The following is a 24998-nucleotide window of genomic DNA, read 5'->3' as shown; positions in this document are numbered from 1 at the left end:
TTATTAATTTAATTTAATCGTTATTTAGTTATTTATATTTTTAACTGTTTTTCTTTTAGATTTAATTAATGGTTGAATTTTCGATTTGGTTTTTTATTCGATTAATCGATTTTTTGTTTGTGTTAGTTAATTTAGTTAGGTTATTGGTACCCATGTTCATACCTTTACACATGTAAATAATCACATTCAAATTCACTAATTTTTTTTCAATTTAAATTTCACTAACTTTCCATAGTTTCGACATTTAACTTCATTTCCTCCCATTAGAATCTAGCATTCTGGTGGGAACTCGATTATATATAGAAAATTAATTTGATATACATATAAAATCATAAAATTAATTTTATCCCTATAATGTATTTTTATTTTTAAACTATCATTACGACCCGATTAATTTCCTTTTTTAAAACACGAAAGAAGAGGACCATTCGAATCTTGCATTCCGGTGGGAACCCTCGAATAATACGGAGCCTCGCGTTTTGAGTTAACTGCTCATTCTTTTCTTTTATTTCTTAAAACATTTAAATCAAATTATTCTTTTGTTATTTATTTTACAAATAAAAATAAATAAATAAATACATAGAAATCATAATAGTAAAATCACAAAAAGAATTTTCCATTTTTCCTTGTATTTTAGATTATATTATAACTTTTTTTTAAAAGGTTAATTTAGTTATTTTCATTATTATTATTAGATTATGTCATAAATTTCAAAAAAAATTAAGTTCAATATTTATTTTATTTTTATTTTATATTATGTCATAAAAATCAAAAAGTAAGTTTACCATTTATTTTTAATTTTAGATCATGTCATAAAATATTCTAAAAAATTTAGTTTACCATTTATTTCTAGATCATGTCATAAAAATTCATAAAAAATAAGTTTAGCATTTATTTTCTTTAAATTCTAGATCATGTCATGAAATATTCCAAAAAAAATTAAGTTTGCCATTTATTTACTTTTAATTTTAAATCATGTCATGAAATATTCCAAAAAATCAAGTTTGCCATTTATTTACTTTTAAGTTTAAATCATGTCATGAAATATTCCAAAAAATCAAGTTTGCCATTTATTTACTTTTAATTTTAAATCATGCCATAAAATATTCCAAAAAAAAAGCTTACCATTTATTTTCTTTTAATTCTAGATCATGTCATGAAAATATTCCAAAAAAAGGAGTTTATCATTTATTTAATTTAATTCTAGATCATGTTATAAAAATTCAAAAAAAATAACTTTACCTTTTATTTTATTTTAATTTAGATTATGTTATAAAAATTATAAAAAAAATTAATTTAGTTATTTTCATCATTAGTTTTAGATCATGTTATAAAAATTATTAAAAAGATTAATCTAGTCGTTTTCATCATTATTTTTAGATTGTTATAAGAAATATTAAATCAGGATTAATTTAGTTAGTTTGGTTATTATTCTTAGATTCTGTTATAAGAATTTTTTTTTTTAAATATTTAATTTAGTTATTTTCATCATTATTTTAAATTATGTTATAAAAATATAAAAAAAGGTTAATTTAAATATGTTTATTATTATCATTAGATTATGTTAGAAAAATAAAAAGGTTATGTTTAATTTATTTTTTGTTGTTGTTATAAAAAGTATTTAATTGTTTTATTTTCAGATTTTCTTTATAAATAATATGCATATGTCTAATATTAAATTGGTCTTATTCTCTCATTTTATTTTACTAGACATAAAAGAATATAATTGTATTTTTCTTCAACTTAATTTCTTGCTATTTTCCCTAAATGTTTGAATAACTATAAAATTATTATTTTCATATAATATCATTTTCTTTGTAGTTTTATTTATTATTGTTAGAATATTACGAATAAATAATTAAATAAATATCTAGTATTGATGTTGACTAATTAATAGAATAAAATACTTATGACTACTTTCTTAAACTTTGATTCTACCCCAAATTATACATTTTAATCTGATTAATTTGTTTCTTATCCCAATTAAAACGCTTTACTATTTAAGTTAAAATATTAAAACATTTTTTTGAATAACTCAAAAGAAGTGGACTATTGGAATCTAGCATTCCGGTAAGAACCCTTGAATGATCGGTCTTGAACCACGCGTTTTGGAGTAATTGTTCATTTTTTCTAAAAAACACATTAATTAACTAGGACAAATAAGGGCCGTTGGGATCTCGTATTCTGATGTAACTCTTTGAGCAATCGATTCTTATCAAGCGTTCGTTGTCCATCAAACAAATTTCTCAACTAATTCGAATGAAAAGGACCATTGGAATCTAGCATTCCAGTGGAACCCTGAATTTTTGATCTTAGGGCTCGTATCTCGTTCTCATCAAATATTCGTCTTCCAAACTCAAAATATATACTTAACTCCTATCTTAACCTTTTTCAATAAGGATGGAAATGGAACATGGTGTATACCGTGCACTCCTGAGATTAAGATTCAAGGTGGATGCCTTGCCTATCTTAGCTCTCGCCATCGTCTAAAAATTGTCAATGCGGTTTCTTCAAACCCTTTTCTCAATCAAACCTGAAAATACTTAATCTTTATTAAACACTTTTGTCAATAAAGATGGAAATGGAACATGGTGTATACCATGCACTCCTGAGACTAGGATTCGAGATGGATATCTCGCTCATCCAAGTTCTCGACGTTACTCAAAATAAATCCAACCAATCAAACTCTTTTCTCGCCGTCGTGCGACTAATTAAAAACCTTTTTCATAAACGAAAGATATATTGTCTTAAAGTGATGCAAAACAATGTTTCGGCCACGATTGTTGAGTCGAGATAAGTGACGCTTTTCCGAATGTAGATTTATGAAATCGTTCGATGTGTGGTATGCGTCCGCTCCTCATCTGTTTTGGGTAAAACAATGTTTTTCGTCGATTAATACAAAATAGCTTTCGCTAAAATCGACCAACAAACAAAAAAATTTCTACCCAGAACTACGTAAGCCTTGACTTCTCTATTTGAGATACGTAGGAGCAGGATTTGTAAATCTTGTCAGGCCCACTAATAAAAAACTTAGGTTTTAGTCCTTCGTAAAAAATCCAAAAACATTTCTTCTCTCTTCTATTCTTTCTCTCCCTCATAATAACTTAAGAAGACTAACATAAGCTAACATTCAAAATGAAACTAACTAAACGGTTCCCGTTGAATACAACGGACGTGAGGGGTGCTAATACCTTCCCCTTGCGTAACCGACTCCCGAACCCTGATATTGGTTGCGAAGACCATAATCATTGTCGTTCTTTCTTGGGTTTTATCGATATTTCCCCTTTCCTTTTTAGGAATAAATAAAGTTCGGTGGCGACTCTATTCAGTCCATCATTACGAGCGTGCGATCGCGCTTCGCTTAAAGTCGTATCCCCATTTTTCGAGGTGCGATAGATGGCGACTCTGCTGAGGACAGGAACATCCCTATGTGAGTCAACCCTAGTTTAGTTAGGTTTTTTGTATGTGTGTTAGCTTTGTTTGTTTCTTTTTTCCTTTGTTATATGATTTCTCTATCTCTATTTTATCGCATTTTTATATCTGTATATATATCTATGTGTGGGTGTTGGGATTTTGATATCATGAATAAAGCTCTACACCCGAGCTTTGGAAAAAGAAGAGAGAACACATAAATTAGAATTGGAAGTTGTGTAGTGTTAGTCCCCAAGGGCCACTCCTTGCGTGCCTAGCATGAAGACTCCCCTAGAGTAGACCTGTTTGTAGATCTCGTTATAATACAGCTAGCCTGTTGCATAACGTTGATTCATGAAGGGTCCATGACTCTAGGAGCCCATCTTAGAAGCAGTTACTGCTTTGGTGGTTGCGTAGTGTTGGACTCCAAGGGCCTCTCCTTGTTGCACCCAACATGAAAACCCCGCTCAGAAGAGACCTTTCGTCACTCTTGTCATAAAGCGGCTAGCCTGTTGCATGATGTTGATACGATTATGGTCCATGACTCTGGGAACCTTATCAAAAACGTAGAAACTATCCTGTGAGTGGGTTTATGGGTAACCAACTTAGAACTATCTATTAAGAAGCCTACCAAATAGGGTGTTTTGAGTTACCATATCCCAAAACCAAAAACCATGCATTCATGATAATTTTCATAACATCATGACACTCATACAAAATTTTGTTTTCAGGGAATTTTCGAACACGCAGTTGTTAGCACAAAAAGTTTGTAATGGGTTCAGAAAGAAGGAAAGCATTACCATTCAAAGCCAAAATGCCAGATACTGCCAACATATCAAGACTTCTGAATGAACTTCCCGCCTGCTTCAGGGTTACTTTGCAAGGAAAGTTTGGCCATATTTTGGATCTTCTCTTAGTGGATGTTCAAACACCAACCATCACCGCTTTAGCTCAGTTCTATGATCCTCTGCTTCGAAGTTTCTTATTCCAAGACTTTCAGTTGACTCCAACCTTGGAGAAATTCGACCGACTCTTGGGATTCTCTATGAAAGGAAGGACAGCGTATAATAGGATTGGTCAGGTACCTGAGGTAGAGATGCTAGCCCTTGCACTCCACATCCCCATATCTGATGCATTGGCTAATTGGAAGAAAAGGGAGAATCTCTTTGGTTTTTGGAGGGCTTACCTAGAAGAAGAAGCAGAAAGGTTGTTTGAGATACATCATTGGGACGCATTGGCAAATATGTTAGCTCTTCTCATATATGGGCTAGTATTGTTCCCAACCCACGAAGGTTTTATAGATTCAGCTGCCATAAGTATCTTTTGGGCCGTTTGGAAGGATAAACAAAGTTTGGTTCCTCCACTACTAGCTGACACTTTCCATACTTTGCATACTCGACATCAAAGGAAGAATGGAATGCTGATATGTTGCCTTCCATTGCTCTATAATTGGCTTATCTCATATGTGTTCAAACCAGATGCTCACATCAGTGAAATATCCAATGGGGAGTGGGCAAGAACCCTGGTGTCTTTGTCTAGTAAGGATATCATTTGGTACCGACACAAGCTGAATGTTGAAGAAATCATTATCAGTTGTGGTAGTTTCCCAAATGTACCACTAATAGGATCTAAAGGGTGCATCAGCTACAAGCCCATGTTAGCTTTGCGACAGTTTGGATATCCTATGCGTGGGAAGCCCGATGATAAAGAGATAGAAGAGATGGTTTTGAATGATATGGGAACCAATGATCCTTTTCTCCTCCGTAAGATCATTCGATCTTGGGAAAAGGTGCATACCAAAGGAACAGAAATAGTAAAGAAGAATGATGCAGCAAGGGTTCCTTATTAGCAATAGCTCTCGGAGAGGATCAAAGTTGTGAAGCTCCCCTTTTCTATGGAGATTCCTCTAAGGTCTACTTCACCAGAACCGGACCCTGTTTCTCTTGAAGAGGTTGAAGAACTTCAAGCCATGGTAGCTAAACTTGGAAAGGAGAAAGATGATCTGCAATCTGAACTCTACAAATAAATTGGGAAAAATATGATTCTCAAAAGGAAGAGTAACCAAAGGAAGGAACTTTTGGAGGAGAGTCGTAAGAAGAACAAAATTGAGCAAGATCTCAAGGAAAGAGTCTTGGAGTGCCTAGATCAGGCTGATAGTGGATTAGGTTCACTCCGTGATGAGTTAGCTAAGGCTAAAAGAGATGGATAAGAGTGGAAGCGTTGGTGGGACCTAGCCACTAAGCAAAAGAAGGAGGTAAGGGAGGAGCTTGAAGCCCAAATACAAGAACTGAAGGAGCAACTTCAAAGCTCTGAAGCTGAAGTGGTACGTGAAAGACGTCTTAAGGAACAAGTCCAAAGAACCTCTCAAATATGTCCTAAAGCCTGGGAAGAGAAGTGTGATGAGGTGAATACTAACAAGGAGCTAGCTAGTTATTGGAAGGAACAATATGAGTCTCTGAAGAGCCAAAGCATGGGTTGGCTAAATCATAGGAAGCATTTGAATGAGATATTGGATGAGTATGAATGCACCATCAACCTTCTGCAGCCAAGTCTTGATGCATACCGCACGAAGTTGGCTAACCTCATAGAGTTTTGTATTTGGCTTAATGTTTTGTACCCACCTTGACTATGTACTTCGTACTCTTTGGCTTCATTGAATGAATGGGTATTGAATTTTTGAATCAGCTTCTGACTATTATTTTCTGTTTCTGTTCACATTACTTCAAAGTGCGTGCTCAACAAATGCAAAGTTCATAAGAATCCCTAAAAATAAATAAACATAAAATGCATTCATCCATACATTCATGCATTCTCCATATAAATAAATAAAAAACTCATTCTGTTTTCCCTATCAGTTGTTACACACTGAGTCCTCAACACCACTACAACACCAGAGCCAGCGCTCGTCGGAGAATGGCTGAACAAGAACAAGAAAGCGCCCGAGTTAGAGCTGAACTAGATGAAATCAAAGGAGGCATGTCCCAGATGCGAGAGATGCTTCAAGCTTTAACCTTCAGGTTTGAGATTCCGCAAGCGACCGTGATTTCAGAGACTACGGGCCCAGCAGTGGAAGCCCAACCTCAGAGGATGTTACCCTCAACCCTTCCTCCATATAGGCTACCCTATGACTTCGTCCCTCGAGCGAAGGTGGTGCACGACATGGGGCAATCTGTCCAACAAGCCGTGCCATTACCGGTTTACACTAACGCATGTCCAGTCATCCATATTGTGGTTCCGCCAGCTGCCTATGTTAGGCATATTCCTCACTATGAAGATCAAAACCACATGTATCAGACTGTTGACTCAACCGTTGCTGGTGACGAAGTAAGGTTTGAGGATTTCAGAGAAGTAAAGGAGAATATGCAGCTCCTTGAGAAGAAGTTCCGAGATTTAGAGAGAGACCACGTCTTTGGATCTGCTGCCAAAGAAATGTGCCTTGTATCCGGGTTGGTGATTCCAGCAAAATTCAAAACTCCGGACTTTGACAAATACAAGGGGCATACTTGTCCAAAAAGCCATCTCATCATGTATTACCGAAAAATGGCTGCACACGTGGAAGACGGCAAGCTGATGATCCATTGCTTTCAGGACAACTTGAGTGGGGCTCCTTCCAAATGGTATCTAAGTCTGGATCAGAATAGGATCAAGTGTTTCCAAGACCTGTTGGACGCGTTCATAAAACATTACAAATACAATATGGACATGGCGCCTGACAGAAGACAGTTGCAGAGCATGTTTTAGCATGATAAGGAGTCCTTCAAGGAGTATGCTCAAAGATGGAGGGAGATGGCTTCTCAAGTCGAACCACCTCTTGCTGAAAAGGAATTGGCTGAGCTGTTTATCGACACGGTCCAACCCCAATTCTACGAGAAGATGGTTGGAAGTGCTTCTTTGGGATTCTCCTAGCTTGTTGCTATAGGAGCTCGCGTGGAATATGGTGTAAGGAATGGCAAACTGGCGGCCGTAGCTGGAACTTCAAATGCCAATCAAAAGAAGTTCTCTGGAGGGTTTCCCAGAAAGAAGGAAGGGGAAACAAATGTTGTGACTGTTGGTCAAGGAAGAGCTCCTCCAAGAAGGAGACCACAATAATATCCACCTCAGTAGTATGTTCAATAACCAATTCCCTATCAATAGCCCATGTATCCCATCCAATATGCTCCGCAACCGTACGTGGATGTTGTGACGCCTGCGTTCAATCAATAGCCTGCTCAAGCTTATCAAGCGCCTCCAGTCTATCGACCAGCTCTAGTTCAACAACGTACTGCGGCTCCGCCAGCTTATCAACAAGCACCAGCAGCTCCTGTTTATCAACAGCCGAGAGCTCAAGCGCCAAGGCAAAATGCTCAAAACCAGAATAGGAGGCAATGGGAGAGGGTGACCTTCAATCCAATCCCAATGATGTACACTGAGTTGTATCCCTCCCTATTGCAAAAGGGGTTGGTGGTTCCTAGGCCTATGGGACCTCCACCTGATCGTCTTCCCCCATGGTACAACCCTAATGCACACTGTCCTTTTCATGAAGGTGCCCCCGGGCATGACCTAGAGGGTTGTTACGCTCTGAAGCATAAGGTTCTTGAACTGATTGAGAGCAAGATCTTGTCTTTTAAGGACATGGGACCGAATGTGAAGAACAATCCTCTTCCTCCCCATGGAAATCTTGCAGTAAATGCCATTGAGGACGCTTCTATTGGTGTTATGGTTGATATGGTGGATGATGTAAAGACTCCTTTGGCAGCATTCCATGTCCGATTGGTGGAAGCTGGCATGATTAATGTTAATCATGAAAATTATGAAGAGTGTGCCACATACCCAAAAGGATGTCAGGTGGTACAAGACAACATTCAAGATTTGATGGATAAAGGAGTACTTCAAATATCCAGTGTTGTGAAGAACGAAGATGTGTTGGTAATTGAACCTTGTTTTAATTTACCCGAACCAGTGGAAATTCCTTACTATAGCAAAAAGGTGGCGCCTGAGAATAGTCATCCGTCGCCTGTGGAAATATGTATGCCCACGCCTTTTCCCTACGAGAGCACCAAGGTTGTGCCTTGGAAATATGAGATTACTGTTGTGGATAAAGTTGTTGAAGGAAGTGCAAACGCTGAAGTGATAGAAGTTGTATGTGAAGACGTCACCAATATTGCAGGGATGAGCAGAATGACCCGTAGTGGTCAAATCTATACGCCTGAATTCAATGTGACTCCTCCAGGGCCGACCAAGGAATCAACAGTTGTAACTCCTGCTAAAGAACCCGAAGTGGTCCAATCCGAAGATGCTGTGGAATTCTTGAAGTTAATCAAGAGAAGTGACTACAAGGTTGTGGACCAGTTGCATCAGACACCATCTAAAATCTCTATTCTATCTCTGTTATTGAACTCCCAAGCCCATAGGGAAGCTTTGTTGAAGGTGGTTGCTCAAGCTCATGTAATATAAAGCATAACAGTTGACCAATTTGATGGAGTAGTTGCAAATATCACAGCTTGCAATACTTTGAGCTTCAGTGGAGAGGAATTACTTAAGGATGGACAAAATCATAATCGTGCCCTCCATATCTCGGTAAAGTGAAAAGATGATGCTTTGGCAAGAGTTTTGGTTGATACCGGATCTTCTCTGAATGTTATGCCAAAGAGAACACTCGCCAAGTTATCTTATCAAGGACCAGCTATGAAGCCTAGTGCCTTGGTAGTAAAAGCTTTTGATGGTTCCAGGAGAATCGTGATTGGAGAGGTGGAACTGCCCATATTGATTGGCCCTCATGTATTCCCGATTAATTTCCAAGTCATGGATATTAATCCAGCGTATAGTTGCTTACTGGGACGTCCTTGGATTCATGCTGCAGGGGCAGTTACCTCCACGTTACATCAGAAAATGAAGTTTGTAGTGGACAATCAATTAATCATTATTTCTGGAGAAGAAGACTTTGTGGTCAGTCACCTTTCATCCTTCAGATATATCGAGGCTGATGAGGACGCTTTGGAAACTTCTTTCCAAGCTCTTGAAATAGCCAATGCCACTTTTGTGGAGATGAAGGACCCTGTTGGGAAAGCTTGTTCATCTTTTGCTTCTCTGAAGAGCGCAAGGTCTACTATTGAAGGAGGAAGCCCTGAAGGTTGGGGTCAATTTATTAATATTCGTGAGAAGCATGATCGCTTTGGTCTGGGATATGTGCCTTCCGCTGCGAAAGGAGCCCGAGTCCCTGCAAAGGACAACACCCGAAGCATCCAGGAAGTATTCCTTAGCACAAGATTCATCCATGGAGATCAGGTCAATGCAGTTGAAGATAGCACCGAAAATGAAGATGAGCCATGTTTGGTTTACCGGTGTGAGACAGCTTTGAACAACTGGAAGGCGGTTGAGATCCCCGAAATTTTTCCTTTGTCAAAGTAATAATTGTTGTATTTTTTCCTTACAAATCTTTAGCTCTGCCCAAGGCTAATGGATCATGTTGTATGGGCCCCTTTTTCATTTTCAAATAATCATTATCAATGAATGAAAGACGTTTTGTTAAATTCTTTTTCATTTATCTTGCTTTCTCTTAAGAAAATGGCAATCTTTTCAAAAACAAAAAACTTTTCATTTATGCATCTTTTATTTTTACTTTTCTAAAAGAAATCAATCATTCAAACATGCAGAATAAATGATAACCCCGTTGAATCCAATGACTTTACTACCTCTCATAACTTTGACTCCCCTATCTACCAAGCGGAAGAAGAGGGTGAAGAAGATTGTTACATCCCCGGCGAATTGGCAAGGTTGCTCGAGCACGAGTCCAAAGCCCTTCAGCCACATGAAGAACCGGTGGAAACGATCAACCTTGGCACAGAGGAAGAGAAAAAAGAAGTCAAAATCGGCACCACGCTTGAAGCGAGCATCAAAGAGAGATTGGTTAAGCTGCTACAAGAATATATGGATGTATTTGCATGGTCATACCAGGATATGCCAGGTCTAGACACCGACATCGTTGAGCACAAGCTTCCGCTTCAGCTAGAATGCCAACCAGTAAAACAGAAACTCCGAAGAATAAGACCAGATATGGCTCTGAAGATTCATGAAGAAGTCAAACGACAATTTGATGCTGGTTTTCTCACAGTGGCGAAGTACCCACAATGGGTAGCTAACATTGTACCTGTGCCTAAAAAGGATGGCAAGGTGAGGATGTGTGTTGACTATAGGGATCTGAACAGAGCTAGCCCAAAGGACGATTTCCCTCTACCACACATTGATACTCTGGTAGACAATACTGTAAGTTTTGCTGTATTCTCCTTTATGGATGGTTTTTCTGGATACAATCAAATCAAGATGGCTCCAGATGACATGGAGAAGACCACTTTTATTACCCCTTGGGGCATTTTTTGCTATAAGGTAATGCCTTTCGGTCTCAAAAATGCTAGGGCAACTTACCAAAGAGCTATGGTCACTCTTTTCCATGATATGATGCACAAGGAGATAGAGGTCTATGTTGACGACATGATCGCTAAGTCTCAAGATGAAGAAGATCATATGAACCATCTGAAGAAGTTGTTTGAACGCCTCAGAAAGTTTAGATTACGATTAAACCCTGCAAAATGCACATTTGGTGTCCGTTCAGGGAAGTTGCTTGGTTTCATTGTTAGTCAACAAGGAATTGAGGTAGACCCTGACAAAGTCTGATCTATACAAGAAATGCCTGCTCCACGCACCGAGCGAGAAGTCAGAGGTTTCCTTGGATGTTTAAATTACATCTCAAGGTTTATCTCACATATGACGGCCACGTGTGAGCCTATCTTCAAATTGCTTCGAAAAGATCAAGTTGTTGAATGGAATTATGATTGTCAAAGTGCTTTTGAGAAGATTCGTCAATACTTGCAAGAGCCTCCTATTTTGATTCCACCTGTCCCAGGAAAGCCATTAATAATGTATATGATTGTGCTTGAAGGGTCAATGGGATGCGTGATGGGGCAACACGACGAAACTAGTCGGAAATAACATGTTATTTACTATCTGAGTAAAAAGTTTACCGATTGTGAAAGTCGATATTCGCTTTTGGAGAAAACTTGTTACGCGCTAGCATGGGCCGCTCGCCGTTTGAGGCAGTACATGATTTGCCATACTACTTTGTTGATCTCAAAAATGGATCCAATAAAGTATATCTTTGAGAAACCTACCTTGACTGGAAGACTTGCCCGTTGGCAGATGCTTTTGTCAGAGTACGACATCCAGTACGTAACCCAGAAGGCAATCAAGGGAAGTGTTTTAGCAGAGTATCTTGTTCATCAACCAGTTGAAGACTATCAGGCGTTGAAGTTTGATTTCCCCGATGAGGATATCATGGTGATAAAGGATTGTGAGATCCCAGGCCCAGATGAAGGACCAGAACCAGGATCTCGATGGAAGCTCGCGTTCGATGGTTCCTCCAATTATAGTGGTCATGGTGTGGGAGCTGTTTTGATGAATCCAAATGGTGGCTTTACCCCTTTCACAGCAAGGTTGTGCTTTGATTGTACGAATAATGTCGCTGAATATGAAGCTTCTATCTTTGGTCTTGAAGCTGCAATTGATCTCCGAATCAAGATCCTTGAGGTGTATGGAGATTCAGCCTTAGTGATCTATCAAGCCAAAGGAGAATGGAAAACTCGCGATGCGAAGTTGATCCCGTATCACGCTCATATTGTGAAGATGATAGAATACTTCGACGATATCACTTTCCATCACATCCCAAGAGTAGAAAATCAAGTGGTTGACGCTTTGACAACATTAGCATCAATGTATCAAGTCAGATTCCATAATGAAGCTCCACTTATTCGAATCGAGCGAAGAGATGAACCTGCCTACTGTCAGCTGATTGAAGAAGAAACTGATGGTAAACCATGGTTTCATGACATCAAGCGATATCTTTTAAGTCAAGAGTATCCAGAAGATGCTACATTGTTGGATAAGAAAACTCTAAGGAGGTTATCGTCCAAATTCTTTTTGAGCAATGATGTGCTTTACAAGAGAAACCACGACATGGTTCTGCTCAGATGCTTGGATAGACATGAAGCATACATGGTTCATGAAGGATCCTTTGGAACCCATGCCAATGGACATGCCATGCCCAAGAAGATTTTGAGAGCTGGTTATTATTGGTTGACCATGGAGTCCGATTGTTTCAGCTATGCAAGAAAATGTCATAAATGCCAAATTTATGCTGATAAGGTGCATGTACCGCCAACACTACTGAATGTTTTGACATCACCTTGGCCTTTCTCAATGTGGGGCATCGACATGATCGGTGCTATAGAGCCTAAAGCTTCCAATGGTCATCGCTTCATCCTGGTTGCCATCAATTACTTTACTAAATGGGTAGAGGCTGTTTCCTACACCAATGTAACGAGACATGTGGTTGCTCGCTTTATCAAGAAGGAGATTATCTATCGTTATGGAATCCCAAGCAAGATCATCACCGACAACGGTTCAAACTTGAACAATAAGACAATGACAGAATTATGTGAGAGTTTCAAGATTGACCACCATAATTCTTCCCCATATCGTCCAAAGATGAACGATGCTGTTGAAGCTGGCAACAAAAATATCAAGAAGATCCTACAAAAGATGGTGAAAACTTATAAGGATTGGCACGAGATGCTACCCTTTGCGTTGCATGGATACCGGACCTCAGTCCGCACTTCAACAGGTGCAACCCCATTCTCCTTAGTGTATGGGATGAACGCAGTTCTCCCAGTCGAAGTAGAGATACCTTCAACGAGAATATTGATGGAAGCCAAGTTGGATGAAGCTGAATGGATCCAAAACAATTATGATCAACTTAATCTCATTGATGAGAAGCGTATGACCGCTCTGTGCCATGGACAATTGTACCAGCAACGAATCAAGAAGGTGTAACACCTCAAAATTTGCCCTCCTCTCTTGGGACTAGCTTAACATATTACATATCATTTTAGGTCATTAGGCATTGCATATTGCATATCATGTGGTTACATGGTGCAAGTCATTCTCTCAAGTCTTGGTCAGAAGGTGAGGGAGTCAAAGTGCAAGCTCGGGTTTCATTGGACTGGTCATTAATCATCTGAGGATGTGGAGGTCCAAATTAGGGTTTTGTGGTTCTCAAGGAGATTGGTCCTCATCTTGTTTGAAATGATTCATCCTCATCATCATGGTTTGTCATCATCAAGTGTGGGAGCATATTCCTTGAGATTAGGGTTTTGACCACTGGTCAACCCTAATCAGTTGCATTGGGCCAATCAGGGCATGATCAGGAGATGGGGTCTATGATGTATATGGGGATCATCCCATGGCTTTATTGAGCTTATTGAGGCTAGGGTTTCATCCTTGGGCCATTTCATCAGAAGATTGGAGCTCAGTTTGATCTATGCATTGCCAAATTCATCTATTAGTTGAAAAAGTCAACGGTGGTCAACTGTGCATGATTTAATGGATTTGGAGGTGGAAATGAGTTGGATACACTTCATTCATGTTGGAACAAGTGTTATTTGACATTGCAAAGCTCAAGAATGAAGAAAATAAAGTCAGGACAAAAATTGCCAAAAATAGAAAGTGACTTGTAATGGAAGTTTCCAAAAATGGAAAGTTTTTGACCACAAATTTACATGTCCAAGGAAGCTTCAAATGAAAATTTGTTCAACATGAAAGTTGTAGATCTTGGTCTCACCTTTCCAAAAAGTCCAAGAACTTGGAATTCCCATGTATGGTTGGCAAGTTATGGTCCATTCAATTTCAAAAATGACCCATAATCAAAGTGGCATAACTTCCACATGGAGTGTCCAAATTGAGTGATCTTTTTATGAGCAAACTCCATTTGACATGTACTTTCATGGTGCATAATTGGAATTCATCAAAAATGGTCAATGCAAAAGGTCAATTTTCAAGTGCACAATTAAAAAGTCAAGGGCAAAATGGTCCAAGTTGAGAAATAATTGGAATTTTGGCATGGGAGTTTTTGCAACACCTCACAAATGCAAATTAGAAATTGTTTCAACTGTCACAAGTGCTCAAAGTTCAATATTTGGCCAAGTCATTTTTAAACTTCACTTGAAAATGCAAGATGTGGCATAACATAGTGAAAATGAGTTACACAAAGCCAATTGCCATGAGACAAGTGCCAACATATCACAACTGGTATTTGGAGAGTGTGTGAGCTGTCATACAGCTGTCACAAGCCCCAGGGTGAAATGTCCATTTTGCCCTTGCTTTGTAAAATTGCATTTTTGCTAATTACATCATTTTTGGTTAATTTGTGATTAGAGATGGATTAAGTGGAGGTATATAACATTAATCATAACTGAATATTGATCAGAATCACAAATCACAAGAAACTCTAACAACTTTTCCCTCCAATTTTCCAAATTCATCAAGAAGCTTCAAAAACAAAAATTCATTGAATCTTCCTCAATTCTTCACCAATTCACGAAATTCTTCTTGCTTCATCTTCCTTGGATCAAGAACTTCAACTGTTTCATCAATTCATTGCCTTAACCTTGCAAATCCGCGACTGTTCAAGTGGTGATCAACAATGGCAAATTGAAATTTCTTCCAATAGGAGCAACTTCGAGCCAAGCTAAGCATTGCAATTACCTTCCTGAAGCATCTCCTTCATCTGTTTTGGATTGTTGCGCGCCAAGGCTCAAAGAATCACCACTGTCTTCAATTTAAGGTGTGAATTCGAATGTCACTATTCTTTCAATTTCCATATGCGTTCTATAGTGCTTTCCATGTAGATGATCATGATGTAGGTAGTTTTTGATTTAGTGAACTATAGAGTGAGAAATGTTGATTTGAATGTTTGATGTCATTTAGTTTTTTGATCGATCCGTGAGCTATGTTAGGAGTTAGGATAAAATAGTTACATGTTCATGTTCCTTGTTGAGAGACGGTTCTTTGGACTATGAGTTTGTTAATTTTGGTTGTGGTTTGAGGATTTTCGTTTTCTGCATTTTCTGGTGTTGAAAGCTCAAGAACAGCGATGAACTTCATGAATTCTGGAAAATAATTGGCGTTTGATCCATTTGCTTCAGCGCATTTTTTGAACTTTTGTTTCCCTCCGAGCGCAGCCAATGGAAGCGTGACAACGCATTAATGCCATGCGACGCCGTTTTGGCCTGGGGAGCGATAATTGCAAAATTGCCATTGGACTTAATAATTCATTTTAAATCATTTTAATTCATTCAATAATTATTCAATAATTCAATACAACTTTAAAAAACCATAACTCATTCATAAATCATCCAAATTGAGTGCAATTTTTTGCATTATTCTCATGAGAATGTGTAGAATTTAATGGTATTTTTTGTGGATTTTTTGCATGTGTAGAAAAATAAAATGCTTAGGGATTGTTTGATGTGTCACATTTTTGTACACTTTGCCATTTTCATCATGAGATGCTCATACATTTAAAGAAATGATTGAATTTTTTTGTGATCATTCTGGACACATTGATAGTGATTTCCATATAGAGTTTGTAATTTTTGGATACTTGGCTGATTAGATATGAATTTTTGGACTAAGGTGTGACAATTTGTGTCACACCAAGCTAGGTCAACTTTCTGATTTTATTTGCATGGCCTAGGATTGTTTGATTGAGCTAATTTTTTGCATGAATGATCATTGGTGTGTCAAGATAACATGTGATTTTTGCTGGAATTTTTGATGGAGTTTTCTAATTGATTGATAATTTTCTTCACTGTTGGTTCATTTTGAAAGCTTGTGTGACACATGTTGGTATATCTTTTGTGAAATTCTCATATGGTATTGGATGAATGTGAAATTTGGTATGCTGATTATAGACACATTGTAGGACATCATGCTTTTGGTCTCATTCATTTCTTAATTGTTTTCACTGTTTTATGAATTATTGAAGTGAATGCATGTGTTGATGCCTTGAATTGGCTTGAATAATTGTGTCTGGATTTCTTGATTTTCATTGACCTAGTTCCTTTTGTCCAATTGAACTGAAAATTGACATGCTATACCTTGAATGTGTCCTGTTTAGGTGTGAATTATTTGAGGATTTTTGGAATTGTTTTGGTATGCTTTTGATTAAAGTCATTCTGTTTGGATATTTGGTGTTGCATTTGACCTAATTTGACTTGTTTTGGTCATGAAATGATATTGGTAAATGGTATGAGCATGGGACCAATTGCATTTGCTTTCTATTTGTTTGAATTTGATTTTAGTTGAGAATCACTTGCTGTTTAGAATTTTTTCTCACTTTTGGACCCTAGGCTTGGCCTAGTGGTCTAGTTTCTCACATTTGGTTTGACTTTTCAGGATGAAATGCACAATGCTTAAGGAGATTGCTTCAAGTCATTTAAGTTGAGATTGTTTGATGTTGAGAACTAATTTGACTTTGTTTTGTAGGTTGTGAAGCTTGAGCTTGAGCTTATAGCTTGCATTTGTGTGCATTAACTTGTGTTGTCTGTATAGATTGACATTTGCTGTTTATTGTTGGTTTGTCTGAGTACTGATGATACTTGATTGATTTCAGGTACATTTAGTTGCTTACAGTTCTTTAAGAACTTGCTTGCTGCTGCTTGGTTTTTAAACCACTTGAGGTAGGACTTCTATTCTTCATGTAGTCTGGAAGACCTGGCCTGTTACTTGGCCAGGCAAATTGTCTGAAGTCCTCCTTAAGAGGCGATGTTTGTGATTGATTAATATTGTGCCCAAGCAGGTAAAGCCCTCGATTAAGGCAATTGGTGGAAGCCAAGGGATATGCAATCTATCCCCCACTATTCTGTTGAGTCGTCCCTCTGCTCACACGGCTGTGTGTTGATGCATTGGGGCACAAACCCAAGATCTTGTACTTTGTACAGTTGTGTCAGAGTCTTGAGCGTAGAAGGGTCCCTCCATTCTGGACCCACGCTCCTTTGTCTGAAGCTCTCCCTGGTCAGGGATAAGAGCTGTGAAGTCTAATCTTCACTCACCTTTCATCTGCTTCACCTTAGCCCCGCAATGGCAAGGTTAAGAGCGAGCAATACCCATGTACAGATGACTTGCTTCGGCAGTCAAACCCATTGTTTGAGGCTCACTTGACTGGTTATAGTGTGTGCTTTGTGAATATTTGTTTGCTTGTATGCTTGTATGCTTGCTTTCTTCCTGGATAGGATTAGCTTGCAGTTGTGCAAGTAGGTAGAAACCTCAACGTAGGGCAATGATGCATGACAACACTAGGCTCGAGTACAGCTCCCTGGTAGTATGTCTTCCCTTGGTTTCTGGCTAGATTTTCTCTCCCTTTAGGGGGAACTACATCGCCCTGATCCTTGTTCCAGACGAGGTATGTAGGCAGGAGACCGTGCGAGGTCTCTCCGGGCACTTTTTTCCTTTTTGTGTGTGTTTGCTTGTTAAGCTTGTGTGTCAGGATATGGATGTAAGCCCAGCGATTGGCTGTCCGTATCCTGATGGTGTTTGATTGTGCTTGTTGTGTGCTTGGAAGCCGGTGTAAGTCCATCGAGTGGCATCTGGGTTCCAGTGTGCGTGTGTTTTGGTTCAGATGCTGATGTAAGCCCAGTGATTGGCATTCAGGCTCCACGTTTGCCTGTTTGGGTGCGTGAGTTGTTTGGCGTGCGTGAGCCGAACTACAGCAGCTCTGATTCTCGTTCCAGACGAGATATGTAGGCATAGGACGCGATGTCCTATCGAGCTCCCTTCTCTTAACCCCACCTGCGTTCCCTGTGTGTGTGTGTGATGTTTAGCAACCTTTTCTTTCTTTTAGGACGTGGATCCCGTCGAGTACGACGGACGTGAGGGGTGCTAATACCTTTCCCTTGCGTAACCGACTCCCTTACCCTTTCTCTTTGGTCGCGAGACCATGCTTTTTCCAGGTTTCTCTGAGCGTTTCCTTTCCCTATTTTGGGATAAATAACGCGCAGTGGCGGCTCTGTTTGTTTGTTTTGTTTAGCCCGCCGGTTGTTTTTTCGCGGATGCGACAGCTGGCGACTCTGCTGGGGACCTGATAGATGTAGACCTGTGCTGGTCCATCTTCCCTAAGCGAGTCCTTCCTAGCGTGTTAGGATAGTTTAGGTTGCTTGTTTTGCTTTATTTATTGCATTTATTATTCTAACCAGTGTATATATTTGCATAAATATTTGCATGCATCATACTATCATGTTGCTATCCTCTATGCAGGTGGTTCCTCTGTTTGGGGTGGGTGTTCTGAGTGGGGCTAAAACCCAGGCCCGAGTATACACCTAGGATTAGCGTGGTCTCGCGTCGCTCACATGCCGGTTGGGCACATTGTTGCGACGTGACATACCACAAGCCGGACGAGGTTCGTCTGAGAAGTGCTCTTCCAGTGGGGTTTTCCACTTTGGTTGGGTTATCTCTTTTGAGCTATTGACTCTGGTGACTGGTCATTTCCCGGATCTTTGGTTTAGACGGTCTTAAGGGAGCTACAATGGCACACCCGAAAGGGCAAACCCATTGAGTATCTCTGCCCGATTGTCGAGACTATTATCCGCCTTAGGGTGACCTGATTAGAATTTACCTGTGAGGGGAGGGTGATTCTTACAGATGCATGTCCAGATGGTGATTTTTTTGTTCCGTGGATCAGAGTCCTATTTATAAGTCGGATTTATGGTCATTTATTGCTGAGACGCCGGGGTGCTGTCCGTGATTTATCAGTAGGGATCCGTTTATTTCAGGATTCCCTGGGCCGATTTTATCAGTGGGGATCCGTTTATTTCGGGATTCCCCGGGCCGATTCAGAGGTTATGGGTATCTGCTCAGAGACCGATGATGATGATGATGTATCTTTCTTCTGTTTATTTCGGAACCTGTGGGTCGGATTTGTGGTTACTTGTTCCCTCAGATGATTATGATCAGTTCAGAGACCAGGTTTCAGTGCAGATGATCAGATGGCTTGGAGGATGGCAACGCATTGCATTCATTCATCAGCATCATTACATCTTGCATTTATTTGCATCTAACATGTTTACCCATATGCAGGGACCCTTTTGATCGAGATCCTGGTTGAGAGACTTTCTGCCCAGATATGAGAAGACCCGGTTTGAAGGATGATGTTGCCTACAGTTTCTTCGACTCAGAGATCAGTGTGCTGAAGGATATGATTGCATTGATCGCACCCGACCATGTGGGGTTGTTTCGTGAGACGTATGGGGGGATTCTGAAGATGGTTTTCAGACTCACTGACAGAGACAGGAGTGCCATTCATACTCTTCTCCAGTTCTATGATCCTGAGCTGAGGTGTTTTGTTTTCCCAGACTACTTACTTGGGCCGTTGATGGAGGATTATGCTGATATTTTGGGCCTTCAGATCAGAGATCAGGTTCCTTTCTATGCTACCAAGGAGGAACCTGATATTGGAGGAATTGCCCATGCTCTTTATTTGAGTCCGGAGATGGTGAGGGGTAATCTGAAAGAGAAGGGGAAATTGCCTGGTTTTCATCTCAGTTTCCTAGAGGCTAAGGCTAAGGAGCAGGCAGAATTGAGTAATTGGAAAGCTGTTTGTGCTTTGATTGCTGCGAGCATTTATGGGGTCGTTCTGTTTCCTAACCAGAAGAACTTCGTGGATATTAATGCCATTCGCTTGTTTGTTCGAGGAAATCCTATTCCCACTTTGATTGGAGATGTATATTACTCGGTCCATAATCGGAACGAGAAGAGGCGTGGGGGTTTGATTCGATGCTGTGCTCAGTTGCTATACAAGTGGTTTATGGGTTATTTGCCGTCTAAGGGTGCCTTTGTTCTTCTTGGTCAGAATGTTAATTGGGCGACCAAGCTGATGGGTTTGAGGGCCAAAGACATAGATTGGACTCACAGTAGCGGGGTTGGACAAGATTTTATCTGCAGCTGCAGGGGTTTTCCCAATGTACCGCTTATAGGAGTTCAGGGTTGCATTAATTATAACCCGACACTTCTTAAGAGGCAGATGGGATTTGCTATGGAGCTTCCTCCGTACAAGAGTGAGGTTCAGGAATCTGTGTACTTCCCAGTTGAGGGCAATCAGGCCAAGGTGAAGCAGGTAGCTGAGGCGTGGCGCAGCATTCAAAGGAAAGGCAAGGTTTCCTGGGGTAGAGCTAATAACAGATCTTTTCCTCCGTTCGATGACTGGCTTAGTAAGAGAGTGGAGCTTACTTGTCTACCATTTCCTATGGTCGATCCTTGGTATCCGTTGGTTGAAGAGACTCCTTCTACTGTTAGTATGGACGAATTCCTTGAGATGAAGAGGGCCAGAGATCAGTTGCTTGCAGAGAAAGCGGAATTGGAGATGGCGGTTGCTCGAATTCAGAGGGCTAATCAGGAGATCAGAGTGAAGATGGAAGATCAAGACAAGCGACAGGCCCTAGAAGCGAAGCGCTTTGAGATGGATACTGCTTACTATGGGAAGGTCAGTCAGGCCTTGGCATCTTCAACAAAGAAGCATGACGTCACCAAAGAAAGATTGGCTAGAGCTTCACAGATCATTGAGGATCAGAAGAGGAGGCAAATCTTGGTGAAGGATCAGAGGGATGATAGGGCCAGAATCCTCGCTGCAGAGTGGGAAGCAGAGAAAGCGAAGATCATCGTCGAGAGGGATCATTACATTGCTGAGAGAGATCACTACTTCAGGCAGATGAAGATTCACCAGAAAGAAGTGGGGAGATTGCAGCAGGAGAACACCGAGCTCAGGTTCGCCGTAGAGTTCGCGAAGATGGAAGATGAGATAGGGCCATCTGTGGGACCCTCATCCAGCTAGATCTTTCATTTGTGTGGATTACCGTCAGGCTTGTTGACGGAATTCATTTTGCTTGTATTTCTTTCCTGATTCTGGAGGATTGTATCTGAATTTTATCTGATTCCGATGTATGACTATGGCACTGTCTGTGCATTTTGCTATGTGATGGTATTTTTCATTCAGTGATTGATCTTCAAGCTTTATTTGCTTTACTGTATGCACTCACACAAGCACACACATGGTTGGGGGTATCATGCTAAATCATATCTCTCCGATCTGCACGATAAAATCAAATGCTGATTATCAAAATATTGATGCCGGATTATTATTTGTCTCGATGATGCCAGGATCGAGAGATAAAGTGTTCCTCATATGGATAAACACTGCATTCATGCATTGATCATAATAACTTGTGTTTTGTTTTGCAGGTATCTGTTGCTAACGTGCTTGATTGTTTCAGGAATCATTGCTCGTGCTCGAAGAACTGTACCTTTGCATTCAACTCGTCCTCACAGATACTACACCAGACGTAATACTCCCAGACTCATGGATCTTCCCAATACAGACATCCTCGAGCTGAAGGATAAAATGAATGAGCTGATCAACATCATGCAAGGCTTTGCAGTTGGTCAGAAGGCGTTGGCAGACAAAGTTGAAAAGCTCGAGCGGGCTTCTGCAGCAAACAGCGGGGTTAACCTGGATGGAGTCTCCAACCAGGGGCTGGGGTCTCGAGATGGCGGCAAGAGGACAACTGTTGGTGTTGTAAATAATGCCGGTGGTTTCGGTGGTGCTGCTGGTCAACCTGGGCCGAGTCAGAATATGAAGGATGGTCTGTTGCCTCCATTTTACGGGTTTGATGAAGACCGGGAGGAAGATAGGGAGGCTGATCAGTTTTCAATGCATAATGAACCGTTTGTTCCTTATAGTGCTCCGCCTCAGAGCAAGGAGATTCAGCTGCTGGCTGAAAAGATTAAAGTGTTGGAAAGTTATGCCACTCCTGGGGTGGTGAATATGTCAAATATGGGGCTGGTTGAGGGGATTGTGATCCCACAGAAGTTTAAAGCGCCCACATTTGACAGATATAATGGAAGTTCTTGCCCTGAGACGCACCTTCAGGCCTTCGTCCGCAAGATCTCGGCGTATACGATGGATCAGAAATTGTGGATGTACTTTTTCCAGGACAGCCTGTCCGGAGGTTCCCTGGAATGGTATACCAAGTTGAAATCCTCGGATATTAAAAACTGGCAGGATCTTGGGGACGCGTTCTTCAAGCAATATTAGTTCAATGCTGACATGGCTCCGAGCCGTACCCAGCTGCAGGGTATGTCTCAGAAGAACAATGAAGGGTTTAAGGAGTATGCTCAGCGGTGGAGGGAATTGGCTGCAAGAGTGCAACCTCCTCTTGTTGATAGGGAAATGTCGGATCTGTTCATGGGGACCCTGCAGGGGGCCTTTGCTGAGAGGATGGTCGGATGCCCTGTTACGAATTTCGCTGACATTGTGGTGGCCGGTGAACGGATAGAAAGTTGGCTGAAATTGGGGAAAATTCAGGGTACTGCTTCTGCTTCTTCTTCAGGGTCAAAGAAACCATTCGGTAATGGTGGGCAGAGGAAGAAAGAAGGGGATACCAGTGTTGTGTACTCACAACGAGGACCCAGTAGGGACCGTTACTTCCAGCACAATGCTGCAGTAACCATTCCTGCTGAGTCTCAGCCTGCACAATCGCAACAGCAGCAACAACCACAACAAAGACAACCTTTTCAACAGAGGCCACAGAGGGCCGGGTACCAAGTCAGGGGCCGGATGAATGATAGGCAGTTTGACAGGCCTCCGGTGACCTATTCTTTTCTGCTGAAGAAATTGCAAGACCTTGGGCTGGTACAGTTGAGGACGCTGGCACCTTTGAGACCTGATCAAAGGCCAGCTAGTTATAATGAGAACGCAAAATGCGAATTCCATTCGGGTGCTCCCGGACACAACGTAGAGGACTGCAAAGCTTTTAAGCACGTAGTCCAAGACCTGGTGGATTCGAAAGCGATCAACTTTGCACCATCTCCCAATGTTAATGCCAATCCCATGCCCGCGCATGGTCAAGGGGGAGTGAATGCCATTTCTGCAGAGAGTAGGTTTGGGCTGTCTACTGTGGGTCAGTTGAAGACTCCGTTGGCTGAGGTTAAACAGCAGTTATTGTTGAATGGGGTCTATCCGGGCTGTGGCCATGAGTGTGCTGAGTGCACTGTCTCTGTCAATGGGTGTGAGCTTCTGAGGAAGAATGTCCAGGGCCTGATGGACGAGGGGAGTATCTTGATTGAGAGAGCTGATAACGAAAAAGAGGAGGTCTCCACCATAACAATCTATTTCGATCTGGTGGATTTGTCGAACCTTGCTGAAGCGGCTCCAATTACCATCACGGTACCTGGACCAATTCCCTACGATAAAGATGATGCTGTGCCGTGGCATTATGGTGGAGAGGTGTACTATAACGGTGAGAAGGTAGTGGAGGAACAATCTGCAAGTGAAACCACTGTGCTAAAGGTGGATAATGCCGGTCCCAGCGGTTTCACTCGCAGTGGAAGACTGTTTGCTCCTGATGCATTGAGGAGAGGAGAAGAAGAAAAAGATAAAAAAGAAAAGGCCGAGGCTTTAGCCAGGGCGAAAGGGAAGGCTGTGGTTGATAATAGTACTCCTGTGGTGACACCGGCGCCTGTGGGGTCGGAAAACAAACTTGATGATGATGCTGAAGAATTTCTGAGAATCATCAAGAAATCCGAGTACAAATTGGTGGACCATCTGCAGCAGACCCCTTCCAAAATCTCGATTCTATAATTGCTGTTGAGCTCTGAGGGGCATAGGGAAGCTTTGTTGAAAATTCTGAAGAAGGCTTATGTTCCTCAGGAGATCACTATTAATCAGCTGGAGACGGTCGTGTCCAATGTGCATGCTAGCCATGGACTGGGCTTTACAGACATGGACCTGACAGTGGATGGAAGGAATCATAACAGGGCGCTACACATTGCTATGGAATGCAAAGGGGCCGTGCTTTCGCATGTGCTGGTTGATACCGGCTCCTCCATAAATGTGTTGCCGAAGAAAGCTCTGGCGAAGCTTAATTGTGATGGGCTGATTCTGACCCCTACTGATTTGATAGTACGGGCTTTTGATGGGTCAAAGCGGGCCGTATTCGGGGAGGTTGAGTTGCCAGTGAAGATTGGACCTGAGGTGTTCAAGTCGACATTCTATGTCATGGATATTCAACCGGCATACAGTTGCTTGTTGGGTAGGCCATGGATCCATGTTGCGGGAGCAGTTACCTCGACTTTGCACCAGAAGCTAAAGTATATCTGGGAGGGCCAAGTCGTCACTGTGTGTGGAGAGGAGGACATCTTTGTCAGCCACCTGTCCTCGTTTAAATATGTGGAGATGGATGGTGAGATTTGGGAGACACCCAGTCAGGCATTCGAAACCATCAAGGTGGAGAATGCTCTGTTCGCGAAGGAAGAGGAGAAACCGTCCATTTCATCATACAAACAGGTTGCTGAGGTGGTAAAAAGTGGAGAGGCTCCTGGTTGGGGCAGAATGATGGAGGTCCCCGCGAAGAAGGATAGATTCGGGGTTGGATATCAGCCGGGCCGAGGCTCAGGGCAAGGAAGAGGACGTCGTACGTCGGTAACCTTTACAAGTGCCGGAATGCTGGATCCGGATCACATTTGCATGATGGGTGAAGATGCTGATAGCGACTGTGATATGGACCGATGGATAAAGCTGTGTGCACCAGGGATGGGAATCCAGAACTGGAGGGTTGAAGAGATCATTCGGGTCACTCTCCTTGAAGAGTAATATTTTTCCTGTTTTTGATCTTATATGCATGCAAACCATACGTGTTGCCCGACACGTAATGGTTCATTGTAAGGGCCACCTC

The 24998-nt window shown here is 41.1% G+C and overlaps 2 protein-coding genes across 2 annotated transcripts in view; one reads left to right on the top strand and one right to left on the bottom strand.

Annotated features, from left to right (window-relative positions):
* Positions 1–24998, bottom strand: part of LOC127108298 (purple acid phosphatase 3) — a 60751-nt gene that overhangs the window by 3165 nt on the left and 32588 nt on the right. The window lies entirely within an intron of this gene.
* LOC127103414 (uncharacterized) lies at positions 4184–5260 on the top strand. Its single transcript, XM_051040676.1, has one exon. It carries the CDS (start codon positions 4184–4186, stop codon positions 5258–5260), a length of 1077 nt encoding a protein of 358 aa, XP_050896633.1.

The sequence above is a fragment of the Lathyrus oleraceus genome, chromosome 7 (genome assembly GCF_024323335.1).
Source record: "Lathyrus oleraceus cultivar Zhongwan6 chromosome 7, CAAS_Psat_ZW6_1.0, whole genome shotgun sequence".
In the NCBI taxonomy this organism is placed as follows: Eukaryota; Viridiplantae; Streptophyta; class Magnoliopsida; order Fabales; family Fabaceae; genus Lathyrus; species Lathyrus oleraceus.
The sequence above is the reverse complement of the archived record's forward strand: the minus strand, read 5'-3'. Positions and strand labels throughout refer to the sequence as shown.